This window comes from Pezoporus occidentalis, unplaced genomic scaffold, assembly GCF_034315485.1.
Source record: "Pezoporus occidentalis ecotype Australia unplaced genomic scaffold, CSIRO_AGI_Poc_V1 ctg183, whole genome shotgun sequence".
NCBI classification, from domain to species: domain Eukaryota; kingdom Metazoa; phylum Chordata; class Aves; order Psittaciformes; family Psittacidae; genus Pezoporus; species Pezoporus occidentalis.
The window spans coordinates 806,097-818,807 of NW_026913673.1; the positions used below are offsets into that span (position 1 = coordinate 806,097).

The 12,711-nt window shown below is 51.9% G+C and overlaps 2 protein-coding genes across 8 annotated transcripts in view; one reads left to right on the forward strand and one right to left on the reverse strand.

The window, feature by feature from the left end:
• Nucleotides 1-12,711, forward strand: part of NOS2 (nitric oxide synthase 2) — an 86,280-nt gene that overhangs the window by 26,138 nt on the left and 47,431 nt on the right. For 4 of the 7 annotated variants that reach the window (XM_062615656.1, XM_062615654.1, XM_062615658.1 and 1 more), the window contains 12 exons: nt 189-293; nt 461-510; nt 605-779; nt 1,219-1,351; nt 1,746-1,824; nt 2,231-2,409; nt 3,032-3,195; nt 3,990-4,200; nt 4,533-4,620; nt 4,920-5,041; nt 5,570-5,718; nt 5,958-6,296. In XM_062615656.1, the coding sequence (XP_062471640.1) occupies nt 189-293; nt 461-510; nt 605-779; nt 1,219-1,351; nt 1,746-1,824; nt 2,231-2,409; nt 3,032-3,195; nt 3,990-4,200; nt 4,533-4,620; nt 4,920-5,041; nt 5,570-5,718; nt 5,958-6,281 (1,779 nt within the window). In that variant the 3' untranslated portion in view covers nt 6,282-6,296. Of the gene's footprint in view, nt 1-188; nt 294-460; nt 511-604; nt 780-1,218; nt 1,352-1,745; nt 1,825-2,230; nt 2,410-3,031; nt 3,196-3,989; nt 4,201-4,532; nt 4,621-4,919; nt 5,042-5,569; nt 5,719-5,957; nt 6,297-6,678; nt 7,500-12,711 lie in introns of those variants that run through there. The other 3 variants (XM_062615659.1, XM_062615661.1, XM_062615660.1) reach the window with 2 other exon arrangements.
• KSR1 (kinase suppressor of ras 1) overlaps nt 10,447-12,711 on the reverse strand; it is a 52,462-nt gene continuing 50,197 nt past the window's right edge. The window contains exons 19-20 of the mRNA XM_062615671.1: nt 12,335-12,468; nt 10,447-10,718 (exon numbers count right to left, since the gene is read on the reverse strand). Of these exons, the coding sequence (XP_062471655.1) occupies nt 10,640-10,718; nt 12,335-12,468 (213 nt within the window). The 3' untranslated portion in view covers nt 10,447-10,639. The remainder of the gene's footprint in view (nt 10,719-12,334; nt 12,469-12,711) is intronic.

Here is a 12,711-nt window from a genome sequence, read left to right on the forward strand (position 1 = left end):
CAAGCCTTTTCATTCCCTAAACCTATGTTTTGAACATTCAGTAAATACAAGTTGGATTGGGACTTTGATTTTGTATTAATTTAACGTTGCACCTTGTAAACGTGGTCAGTGGTCATCTGACAACCAGGGATATCTAATGCTGGTTCTTATGTCTGCCAGCAGTTTCTCATGAGCTTTATACCTTCCAGATTCTGTGCATGGATGAGTACAACATTCGTGACCTGGAAAAAGAAACACTTCTGTTAGTGGTTACCAGCACTTTTGGCAATGGAGGTTCTCCAAATAATGGAAAGGTAATATTCACCTCAGAAGTGTGTATGGGGCTCAACTCAAACACTAAGACCAAAGACAACCCTTTCTTTTACCCCATGTACTTAAGAAAGATATAGATCAGGGTCTCAGTTCTATTTTAAATCAGAGTATTTTTCTAACCTGAAGTATTTTATGGATTTTCATACAGACTTTGAAGAACTCCTTGCTCACCCTGAAATCACTGAGAAAAAAGATCAGGTAGAACACTTTGTTGTTTGATTTGCACGTGATTGAGTCCTTTTGCATTTCATTTAGCATAACACAGTGGTCTTTCTTGTATCTCCTCCTGCAGATACGCTGTGTTTGGTTTGGGCTCCAGCATGTATCCGGAGTTCTGTGCCTTTGCTCATACCATTGACCAAAAACTGGCCCAACTTGGGGCTTCTCAGCTCACTCCAATAGGTGAAGGAGATGAACTTGGTGGGCAAGAAGAAGCCTTTCGCTCATGGGCAGTCTCTGCATTCAAGGTGACCACATAAATAGCTCATATTTTAGTTTGTTCATTCATTCCTTTTATTTCAGTATTCACTGGCCTCCATAAAAATGGGGGGGGAATGAAGGAAAGCAAACAACTGGATTTATATTTGAGTTTTGAACTCCCCTTTTTATACTGCTTGCCCAAGTTGAAGAGGGAACTGGGCCCCTTTTCTCTTTATTTTTTGATACTCACATAAAGCTCCTTTGCGATAGTGGAATGTTCAGGATGAACATTCAGCATCAAACATCAGGAGTTTTGGAAGTAGATTGGGTTTTAGCTATACTGGTCTAGAAGTGGAACCTTTCTGAATCCCTGTCACGTCACTAAACTCAATAGAATCAATAAAATTAGCACTGAGTTCTCCTCAATGCAGCACTAAGATTTTTTTCTATTATCCTTATGAATAGCATTCTTTTTCTTTGTTCTAGACTGCCTGTGACATTTACAACATCCAGGGCAAAGCCAGTATTCAGTTGCCTGAGATTTATACCTCTGATGAAAGCTGGGATCCTAAGAATTACAGGATAGTGCATGACTCTCAAACCATGGTCTTGACTAAAGGTATTACCTCCCACGTCTCGCCTTCTCTGTCCATTTTGCTTCAGATAGGTCTGAACTGGAAAGGTTTATACAGTGACATTGGTCCTGCTAGGTGGTAGAATGCATGTAATGAAGTGCAGTGGTCAGAGAAAAAAAAGACATTGCTTTCCATTGCATTAATCATTATCTTTTCCATCGGAACACCAGAACTAGGATACATTTGACAGACCCAGAAGAACAAAAGCTGAGATGAAGTACTTTTAGTCAGGGAAGGCATCATGCACACAGGACACATGGGTGACTAATTCTAGGGGAGCATGGTTCAGGTCTTTTCTGCACGTTGTTTGATGACCTTTTAAACAAACCTTATCACAAAATTCCCATGAGTCATGTCCATGTCCTCTTTTCTCAACAGCACTTGCAAGCATTCACAGCAAGGATATCATTCCCATGAAGCTGAAGTTCAGGCAGAATCTTCAAAGTTTAAAATCCAGGTGTGGTACCTCAGTCTTCTGAATATTGCCATACTACATTTTACTGCAGTCTTAAACATCTGAAATGTCTGGTTATAGACATCTTCTCCTGCAGTTATTGAGAAATACATACAAGTTTCAAATGGTCATTAGAAGTAAATCATTATCACAAGTCCACAGTCATACATACAATCTTAATTCTGGCTTAAGTAAGAGGTGGCTTCGCATTAGGGCCTATGAATGTAGGGGAATAAAAAACTTTGTGATACAGCCCTTTGATCTCTGCTGAGCTGCTCTGCTGGTTTGGTGCTGAACACAAGTAAGCTCTTGCCAGCTGCCACCTCAGATTTATTCCTGTTCGGTGCAACTCAAGGGAAATCCTGTCCACGTAACCGAGATGTGTCTGATCTCTTTCCTCTCTACCCAGCCGTGTTACCATTCTAGTCAAGCTTTCCTGTGAGACTGATCGGGAAGTGCGCTACCTGCCTGGAGAACACATCGGGATTTTCCCAGGCAACCAGCCAGAATTAGTCCATGGCCTCATTGCACACGTCAAGGATGCTCCTCCAGCTGACCAGACTGTCAGACTTGAAACCTGCACCAGGGGTAAGTTGGTTCTCTTCAGATCAAATAGCAGAGGATGTTTGACAGATTTCTCTGCAGTTCCTGAGAAGTTTTATAGACTGAATTTTCTATATCATCCTTTTCTTAAGTTTCAATAGGATTTTGTGGAAGCTTTTAGTTACTCTTACAACTCTCAATCTGAGTGTGCACACTCTGGCAGCCCATGGTAACTGCACCAGCGTTTGCAGAGTTATCCTGGGTTGACAATGTAACTCAGTCGCTGAATTGGCCACTGACTGCAATTAAACAGAGTTTGCTTATTGTTGCTATGTATGAGTCCTAAAATAGATTTGCATGTTGTGACCATCTTTCCATCTTAGTAGGAGCAATCTGCCAAATCATAGCATTCTGACACCCAGAAAGATGATGTGTTCAGATGGAAAACTTCATTTTGAAGTGGTGTTTTGCTATCATGCAGTTCTCTGCACCAGAGCCTCCCCTTCCAAAAGTCTGAAGCCTCACACTAACGTCTCTTCAGAAGGGCCCTGTGGTCCAGACCTGCTGCAGCCTCATCTGAAGTGAAGGACACCGAGTTTTGTAAAGCTCTGCAGGTGTCAAATGCCGTGGGAACTGAGAAGTGTTCCTTTGTTTCCCTGGTTTCCAGGTGGCTGCTGGACAAGGGACAAGAGGCTTCCAGCCTGCACGCTGCCCGAGGCACTGATGTACCTGCTTGACATCACCACTCCACCCTCCCAGCAGCTGCTGAAGAAGCTCTCCCAGCTGGTAACAGCAGAGGGAGACAAACAGAGGCTGGAAGTTTTGTGTCAGGTAAGTGTTAGGGCTACGTTTACATTAGGAGACAGTGCACTGGGCCATGTGATGCCCTTTCATTGTGCAGCAGAAGCTAAGGAGTTTTGTAGTGATGGTGCCTGATTTTATGCCTCTGTTACATGTTCTGTGTGCCTGTAAAGCCAACCACAGAGAGAAGGGCTGGTCTTGTGGCTCACTTGGGTGTGGGAATCCAGATGTCTTCAGATCTGGCATTTCCTGTGGGGCTCTGGGTGGGTTGTTTTGCCTGCCCATGTCTCGTGCTTCCTCCTGGTGGTTCCTGGTGATGTGCCACTAGAACAGCTCACAGCTGGCAGGTGGAGGGGCTGCAGGGGAGAGGGTAGGTATTTTTGCCAGAGGATTTGGTACCATGCACTAAGAGGGACTTACACACCAGTAACCAGCCTGGTAACCACTGGTGTGTAAGGGCTTGCTTCTCCTGCTGGGCTCAGTGAGGCCCAGGAGGTATCAGGGCCTGGGCCCATAGTGTTGTGGATGCCCCCTAGCAGGGGGCTCAGAAACAGGCTCAGTCTCTACATCCACACTGAGTGAGCTGGTATCTGAGAAGGTCATAGCAGGTGTCTGTACCTCTGTGTTCAAAAATGAAACGGCTCCTTAGGGAACCCCAGTGTCACTTTAGGCAAAGTTTTGAGAGCTCTCTCGTGATTTGCCTGCACATTTCATTGAACATAAGGCAGAAAGCTTATATATAAATGACATTGCAGGTCTCCCTGCTCTCCTGATCTCAGTGTGAATGACCTGCTAACGTTGTCATGGTGGATTTTGGCTTTTAGAGCACAGAAGAATACAATAAGTGGAAGTTTTACAACAGCCCGAACATCCTGGAGGTGCTGGAGGAGTTTCCCTCTGCTGAGGTCTCAACAGCTTTCCTCCTGACTCAGCTGCCGCTCCTGAAACCCAGGTACTATTCTGTGAGCTCCTCCTGTGACCTGACAGCCAGAGAGATTCATCTGACAGTTGCAGTTGTAAACTACAGGACAAGAGGTGAGGACATTTGGTTTCACTTCTCTCTGAATTAAATGATGTTTAGGCTGCATTGAGGTGCAGGAATTAACTGTCTCTGCCATATGGCATGAAGCATACCTACAGCAACAAGTTTGTATTGTGATACATACAGAGCAGTGTACTGCAGTGCAGATGTTCATACTGTGTCAGGGTGGGCATCATCATCAGCGTATCCTTGTTCTATAAATCATTACTAGACATTACTTATTCCTTATATTACTTATTTAAAACCCATAATTTTAGGTGTAAAATCTGTCTTTTTAGATGAGAGAGCTTTAGAACTGACAGATGTTTTCCCTTGCTCTGAGCAGATGGACAAGGGCCTTTGCACCATGGAGTTTGCAGCACGTGGCTGAACACAATAGCTCTCAGTGAAATGGTTCCGTGCTTTGTACGCAGGTGAGTGTCTGACAGAGAAACAGGGACAGAAACAGAACGCAGTGGTTCTGAGGTCAGCTTCTTCAGTGGGTTTTTCACTGGGTGCATATGGTTCTCAAGGGAGTGGTGAGTGCAGGTTGGAATATCTGAGTGTGAGGAGAGGGAATTCCTCATCCTCCAGCGATGGGATCCTGTACCTTGTCTTGCATTGAGTAAAATCAGACTGGTGACTTCGGTTGTGCTGCTGACAGTCAGTCAGGACGCAGGCACTGAGCTCTCACATCGACTAATGGCATCATTAACGTCGCTCTGCATTTTAGTGCCAACGAATTCCATCTCCCGAAGGAGCCAAGCAGGCCGTGCCTCCTGATCGGCTCAGGAACCGGAATTGCTCCCTACCGGAGCTTCTGGCTGCAGCGTCTCCACGACTTGGAAAAGAGAGGTACTGATGGGGATTGCCACAAGGGGGAGGCCAGAACCTGCCTGGCAGCAGGAGACGTCCCTCGCCCTCCGAATGAAACCTCTGCAGAGGGAGACACCCAGAGACACTGCCCAAGAGCCCTGCCTGGACCCTGCCCTGAAACAGCTCCTCTGTCCCGTTGAGACCATTCTGGTGATCTCGAGGTGTTTGGTCACTTGGAGGAGCAGCCCCTGTGTCCTTGTAACTGCTCTGTGTTCAGTGACTGCCCCAGACACTCAAAACGTGGAGGGGAAGCACCTTGGCCTGCCCCATCAGCCCATCTGTGGAACCTGCTCCAGCAGGTGATTCCATGTAGGTCCCCAAGGGCTGGGGCAGGTTCCATCCTCCTGCAAGACCCTAAAACCTGAACAGAACACAGCATTCCAGGTGTGGAACAGAACAGCTCTACACAGCCAGTTGCTGTGGCAGCGGGGCCCGCTGTGGGGATAGTCATAAGGGATAATGGGCCTTTACCAGGAAAGACAAGCAACTTGCCAATGTTGGTTTCAGGGATCAGAGGGGGTGACATGACGCTGCTGTTTGGCTGCCGGCAGCCAGACATGGATCACCTCTACAAAGCAGAAACTGAGGAAATGAAGAGGAAGGGAGTCCTGAAAGAAGTCTACACAGCCTACTCCAGACAGCCTGGCCAACCTAAAGTAAGGCTGCTTCCTCTGCTCTGTGGCTGTGGCAGCTGTAACTGGTTCTGAGGAAGAAGAGTCTCAGTCTGCTGTCATTAAATCAGGCCTAGCCTCCAAATCTGGGGCCTGTAAAGACAGCATGAAGCTGTTTTCTTCTCCTGCGCTGTGGTGCAGCACGCAGCGGGGCCAGGGTGGTTAAACCCTCACTGTGCCAGCCCCCATTGAAAACCTTTTCTGGTCCTTTTTCTGTTTCCAAGGTCTATGTTCAAGACGTTCTTCAAAGCAAGCTGGGGACCAAAGTGTGCAACCTCTTGCACAAGGAGGAAGGGCACCTCTATGTCTGTGGAGACGTGCGCATGGCCAAGGACGTTGCTCAGGCTCTGAAAAGGATGCTCACGAAGGCCCTGAAGCTCAGCGAGCAGCAGGCAGAGGAGTATTTCTTCCAGCTAAAGGTACGCTGTGACACACGAGGTGGCCTTCCCAGTCACACAATGCCCCGGGGTGGGACGTGGAAGTCTTCAGTCACCCTCCAGACCTTGAGGGCTGCCATGAGCATGCACAAGGAGAAAAGCTTTACGTGATGAGCTTATTCCCTGCCCCGTGCTGTAAAACACAGTTTCTGTTTGGTTGAGGTGTGAGAGTGACGCCTGATGCCCTTCTCTTACATCTGCCATTTGTTTCTCTTTGGGTCCTGGACATCAGCTTTGGGCTGGGTCCAGAGCAGCAAGAGTTTGTGTTGTACCAGTGGAGCAAAGTGAGTTGAAGCAGTCACTGAAAGCAGAGTGCTTGGGGCTTTTTAGGACCCTTTTGCTACCAGAACTTGTCCTGCAGCACACGAGTGTCTGGGAGTCAGACAGGTTCTTTTACCAACAGAAACAAAAGCCACTGGCACAGAATGCAAAAGACCTTTTGGTTACTGAGCTCCTGCACAGGGAGCAGCGCTGAATTCATCTCTTGGCTTTCCTTTCATTTCTGCAGAGCCAAAAGCGATACCATGAAGATATATTTGGGGCTGTGTTCCCACCGGAAGTCAAGAGAGGGGCAGGAGCTTTGCAACCCAGCAGCCCAAGAGCAAATCACCTCCTGTTTTAGCCAATCCTTGCACATTTGTGGTTGTTTTCAAAACGCAAGGGCTCAAATCCTCTTTCTCATGCATGTTCCTGTGTGTGTGACACGTATGTACATGTATAGAACATGTCTGTGATGGTAGGATTTGAGCTTTAAACCTCAGCCTTAAGAAAAACATGAAGTTTAACATTTTGTTGCTATTTATTCTGAGACTTCATTGATTTTCTCAATCGTGAAGATTCAAACTATTTTTGTAATGCTGTCTGCAGTCTGTGTTTGCTGTTTTCTGTAAATATGAGGAAATTCCGAGGTTTTTTATGGTGTGAGCTGCAAGTGGAATATTTCTTGAACCACACTGTATCTGTGTGAGGGGTTTGTACCAGATTCTCTCCCTGTGCACGTTTATCCTTTATACTTTAAAGCAAGTAACTGGACGGTTGTGCTGCTTGGGAATGTTCAGTCCCACGCCTGGGTGCATCTGCAGCAGTATTGCAAATGAGATAATAAAGTGATGGTTCCCAAGTGGCAATACCTGCTCCAGGTGTGGGTGCATGAGGAGGCAGTGGCTGCAGTTCTGCTTTGTGTGTTTCAGGTACTTGAACCTGAATTGTTGTTGTTACACAGCCCATGGCAGGAAGGTTCGGAAGTCAAAAGCACTTGGTACGTTTGAATTCTATGCTCTGATTTACTTGATTTGTGTGTAATAAAAGATGCCTTTATATTGAGACAAACGTTGCTGTGGATGGAACTGCTGTTGGCTCTTGCGATTGGCTTCATTACAGCCCCCAGTCAGGATGGGGTTTAAGCTGTGCATCAGGTTGAGCACTTGAGTGGTGCTGCTGGAGGCAGAGGGATGTTCTGTGCTCCCAGGTTATGAGCTCCTCGCTGGTTTGGGGACTCCACCGGGCTGAGAGTGGCAGAGGAGCCCTTTCTGAAGCACTGAGTGGTTCGTTGCACTAACACTTGAGCCCTGCTTACACAGCTGAGGTGGAACCCAGCACTCAGGACAGGCTGGATGCTGAGGCTCCGGGCCGGGGTGCAGGCTCTGAGGGGCCAGCAGCTGATCCTGATCAACTGCTCCATGCAGGGCAATGAGGGGCAGCTGAGCCCCGCGGGGCACAGCCCCACACACGGAGGCTGCAGTGCTGCTGTGAGGTTGGTCCTGCCGGGCAGGGAGGGCAGCAGGAGCCCAGGTAGGTCAGAGGCTTTCTTTCCTTTCTCTTCGTGTTGAAATGGTGATTTCTGTTGTTGCTGTGCAAAGGGTTCTGAGTGATGGGGGGGGGGCACGTCCCTGCCCCAGTCTGTGGGGCTGGGAGGAGGGGGCTGGAGCTGCTGCTGTGTGCGGGCAGGAGCAGGCTGAGCTCTGGGGTAGGAGGCGGGGATGTGTCGGGATGAGGCTGTGATTTGTTGGGATAACTGATGCGGTGCGTCCGGCTTTCCCGGAGCTTGCTTCAGCCAGGTGCGCTGCAGCCTGGTCTGTGCCGTGGGCTGTTCCGTGGTGCCTTCTGCGAATGACCCTGCGCTCTGTGCCCGCGCTGGGGTGTTCTGTGGGATGGCAGAGTGCTGAATGGCCAGCGAGGTGCGGCTGGGCTGGGGAAGGGATGGTCCCCTCCGGGCGTCGGGTTCGGAATGCAATGGAGCGTTCCACGGCGGGGGGCTGGGGCCAGGAGCGGTCTCTGCTTGTGCCGGAATTTGTCTCTGCTGAGGGGTGAGCGCCGGCTGCTCCCGGAGGAGGGAGGCGGCGCTTTGGGCGTGTGGGAGAAATGAAGCGCTTGGGCTGTGCCCCGGGGACCGCGTTGAGTCCCGTGCGGAGGGGTTTGAATCCGCGGGGATGCTCCGGCCAGGAGGCGGCGCTCCGCGCACACAGCGCCCGTTAACGCGGCTCGGGGCGCCCAGCAGGGGCTGCGCTGTGTCTGTGGGGAGGTGGTGGGAAACCTCCTGCGGCTGCTTCACTGGGCCGAGGGAAGGGCGGAGGCTGGGGGCTCCCGGGGGAGATGGGCTCCAAGTACACGGGGGAGGGGAGGGGAGGGGAGGTGAAGCCACGATTCGGCGCCGCTCGCGTTACCCGCAGCAAAGGTTTATTCACCGAGGGGTTCCCACGCGTCCAGGGGCCTCTGCCGGCTGCAGGAGGTGCCGCAGCCCCGGAGCCGGGCTGCCCCCGCGGGCTCCACCGGCACCGGGCTCCTGCAGCAGCAGCAGCAGCAGCACAGCCGGAGCACCACGGGTGCCTCCCCTCTGATAGAAGGGGGCAGGAGGCCGGGTCTGGCTTTCAGGAGCAGTTTATGGTGTTAAATGCAAACCCAAGGTCGGGTTGAGTTCGAATCCCAGATCTTGCGGCTCAGGCCCGTGCTCCTTTGCCAGCACAAGGGGATGTTGGCTCCCAGGGAATGGGGAAACTCTGCCTGGCAAGGGGCAGCGCATCCTCACGGACAGGGCCTCAGTTAGACCCGAGGGCAGGCCAGGAAGGACAAACAGTGATGGGGCTTGCTCGGGCTTTAATTACTCTGTTTTAATGGGGCTCTGGAGCAGCGCTGCCCATCCTGCTCCTCACCAGGCACAGCCTCAGGAGCAAACCAAGGCTCTGTTGCTCCCCCAGAGAGGCTCCCGCACGCAGGTGCAGCAGCTGATGAGGGACGAGCTCCAGTGTCCATGGGCCAGTTGTTGACTGTTTCCTGCTGGGAAGTTCCGGGTGTTCCTGCTCCCCAGGGCAGGGGTGAGGAGCACAGGGGGCTGCTGCCCCCCAGGACGTGCTCAGAGCTGAGGCTGCAGCCCCAGCACCTGCAGCAGGAGCAGGGTGAAGCCCGGAGGTTTCCTGGCTTAGCTTTGGGGGTGCTGCTGTGATTTACGCAGTGCCCACAGGGCAAACAACGGCTTAAAACCGCTGACGCAGCACTACTGTGGGAACAAACAGGAGCAAGTCTGGAGGAGAACAAGGTGGTGAAGGCTGAACACACGGGGGTGCAGGGGGGTGTTTGTAACAATGGGGAGAGGAGGGAGGGCAGAAGCAGTGCCTGCTACCACCAAACCCATGTTTTGTGTGGGACATGGAACAAAATCACTGCCAGAGCACTCGTGGGAGCGCTCCCGGCTTGCCCGAGGCAGGGGAGCTCTGCCCAGCACAACCCAGGGCTTTCTTTGCCACTGAATTTTATACAAGTCACCCACCTGCCCCCGAGTGCCTGCCGCCTTCCCTGCATCGTGGGGCTAGAGCTGCCCCCGTGCCCCTCACAGCCCCCCATGGTGACAGGTGTGTGTATGGGGGTGCAGTGCGCCAGTGCTGCTGGAGAAATGGAATCTGGGGGCTTCCAGGGCCCCCTCATGACCCGTCCTCACTCGTAACCTCCGCCTCGTGCACTGGAGAGGGTATGGGGGGTGTGTGTGTGTGTCTTCAAATCACCCTGACGCAGTCTGAGCAGGGCTGGGTCAGGTCCTCGGGAGCCAGGCGTGACCCTTCCTGCCCGCAGGAGTTCTGTGAAGTTTCACTGGGGCTCAGCCTGGGCAAACCCCACTGCAAGAGCTTGAGTTTTACCGCAATGAAAGGCAAGGGCAGGCCTGGCCTCCAGCCCTGCTGCTGGAGCCAGCCCGCTCCCCTGCTCCCCTGCTCCTGGGGACAGCAAGGGCTCCGAAGGCAGAAGGTCGCTGCCGTTCGCCGCAGACCCCAGAAGGAACCCGAAGCGGTTCTGGTTTGGGTGCTGCTGGAGCGCGGCCGCGGTTCAACCGGATTCACTGCTTTATTGTGCTTAAAAAAATAGAGTTCACACAAAGATCCATGTAAACATTCCTTACACAACCGCTGGTGCTCGGGCAGGGCCGGGCCGCCGGGGCCGAGTGCGGACACGGGCGGGAGCAGCGGGGCCGGGGCCAGCGACCGCTACAGCTTCTGGTGACTCGGTTCCAGGATTCCCAACCCAAACCTCTCAAAGCGCAGGACAACTTTGCTACTGTTAATGCTGGAGAGAGCGGGGAGGGGAGAAGGGAGGGAAAGTCACTTACTTTGGTTTCCTCACCAAGCTACAGCCCTATAAAAGGAACTAGGATGGGTTAGGTTCTGATCCCGTACGACTCCAGATTGGCCACAAAAGAGGCTTAAGTAATTAAGCAGCAAACCCTTGCCCTTGTTTGTCCTCTCTGGTTCCTGGCACGCTCTCCTCAGCCCTATCCTCTGCCCTCCAGGACAAGGTGGTTTTCAAACTCGTGAATTGGTAGAGAATGGAAGCAGACCTTCTCTACAGAGGCTGCTGTGTTACCTGCACCTCTGCACAGCCCCAGGCGTTAGGGCAGGGGGTCTGCTGCAGAGGGATGTGAACAGAAGCAAACCTAAGATCCAGAGCACTGACCTGCAAGGGGAGGAGGAGAACCCAAAGGGTGCTCTTGCTTTCCTTCCTCTTTCACACAGCAGTGCAGCTGAGCCCAGCTGACCCATGCACCCCACCAGTGCGCCTCTGCCCCATGAGACTTGCACAAGTGACCCCAGGCTCAGGACCCCCACCCTGCTGGGCAGCACCGGCTCAGTCCCACGCACTCGTGAGCCCCTGCCCAGGGCCGGTGGCCGCCCGCTGGGGCTCCCAGGAGCGCGGTGCTGCGGTGTTAGGCAGTGGCCTCTTGCAGGCAGGAGCTGTTATTGAAGCGAGCAGCCCACACCCAGCGGGAAAGGCAGAAAAGGAGGAGCTCAGATCAGTGTGGGTTATGTCCGGGTTAATTTCGTGGGTTGGTTTTGCAATGGAAGGTGATTGTCCGAGTTGCCGGTTAGGATACAACACATGGAAACATGCAAGTTGGAGCCCGTTATTGCACCAGTAGCTACAACCTACAGAAATACAGGAGGGAAGGGAAAAGACACCATGAGAGTTAGTTTCCAGTTATTTAAAGCAAGTCCTCGAGAGCTATTGTAAAGGTTACACTGGAGCTCAGCGCGGGGTTAGTGCCATGTTTGTCAGAGGGGAGGTGAAGGCATCTTCAGTGGGTCTGGAACCTGAGCCTCCTCCCAGGTGTGACCCCAGTGTAAGGCAGCTGAACAGCAGCGGAGCTGCTGCACTCTCATTTCACTGAGCAGTAACTAATGCTGATAACCGATACTGACACCTCAAGTGCTTCTCCATGTTAAGGGCTTTGAGCAGAGAAAGAGCAGGAATGTGTATGAATTGCCATGAACCACTTGTGGGGTGGGGAGGCTCAGTTTGTCACCCAGGCAAAAATAACTTCAAAGGGAAATAGTGGCATGTCCTCTGGTGCTTCCCTTCCTCAGCATCACAGCACAGGGGAAATTCTAATGACCCTGGGGGCAGTGTGGGCCCTTTGCAATGCTCTTGGTAGATCCTCTCCAAACCAAACATAAAGCAAGATAAATAATCTATTGAAGGAGGGAGGGGAACACGTTGAAGTAGGAAATGAACGGCCTGAAGCATGCCAGCTCAGTGTCATAACCTCCTGGTACCTCAAAAGCAGAACAGCATGCTGCTACCCGCCCGTCAGAGGTTTGACAGCCCCCAGGAAGGCAAAGGAGAGCCCAGAAATCGCAGGTAGCAAACCGAGCAGCAGGGATGTGCTCGCAGCAGCCAATACTCACTCAGCAGACTTCCAGAAGTGCCCCGGGTGGGAGAGCCGACGGTTCAGTTTTGGCAGTTTTTCAAGCATATCCATGAGGACTGTGAAGCTCGGCCTCTCGCAGGGGTCGAAGGACCAGCACGCCGAGAGGATCTCCTGCAAAGGGTATTTGTGCCTCATCATCTCCACTCGGGTCAAGGCCCCCTCTGCAGAGCAAGCAGCTGACAGCACTGCCTGGCTCCAGCCCAGCCACAGACACTATAGAGGTCTTGGGCATCCTTATAACCCAGCAGTAACCTGGTGGATGCCCACTTCTGTGTGGCAGTCAGGGGCAGAGGCTTGTACCTAACCTGGGGTCCATTCTAATCTATATCTCCCCTGCCTTTTATCTTTAGACTT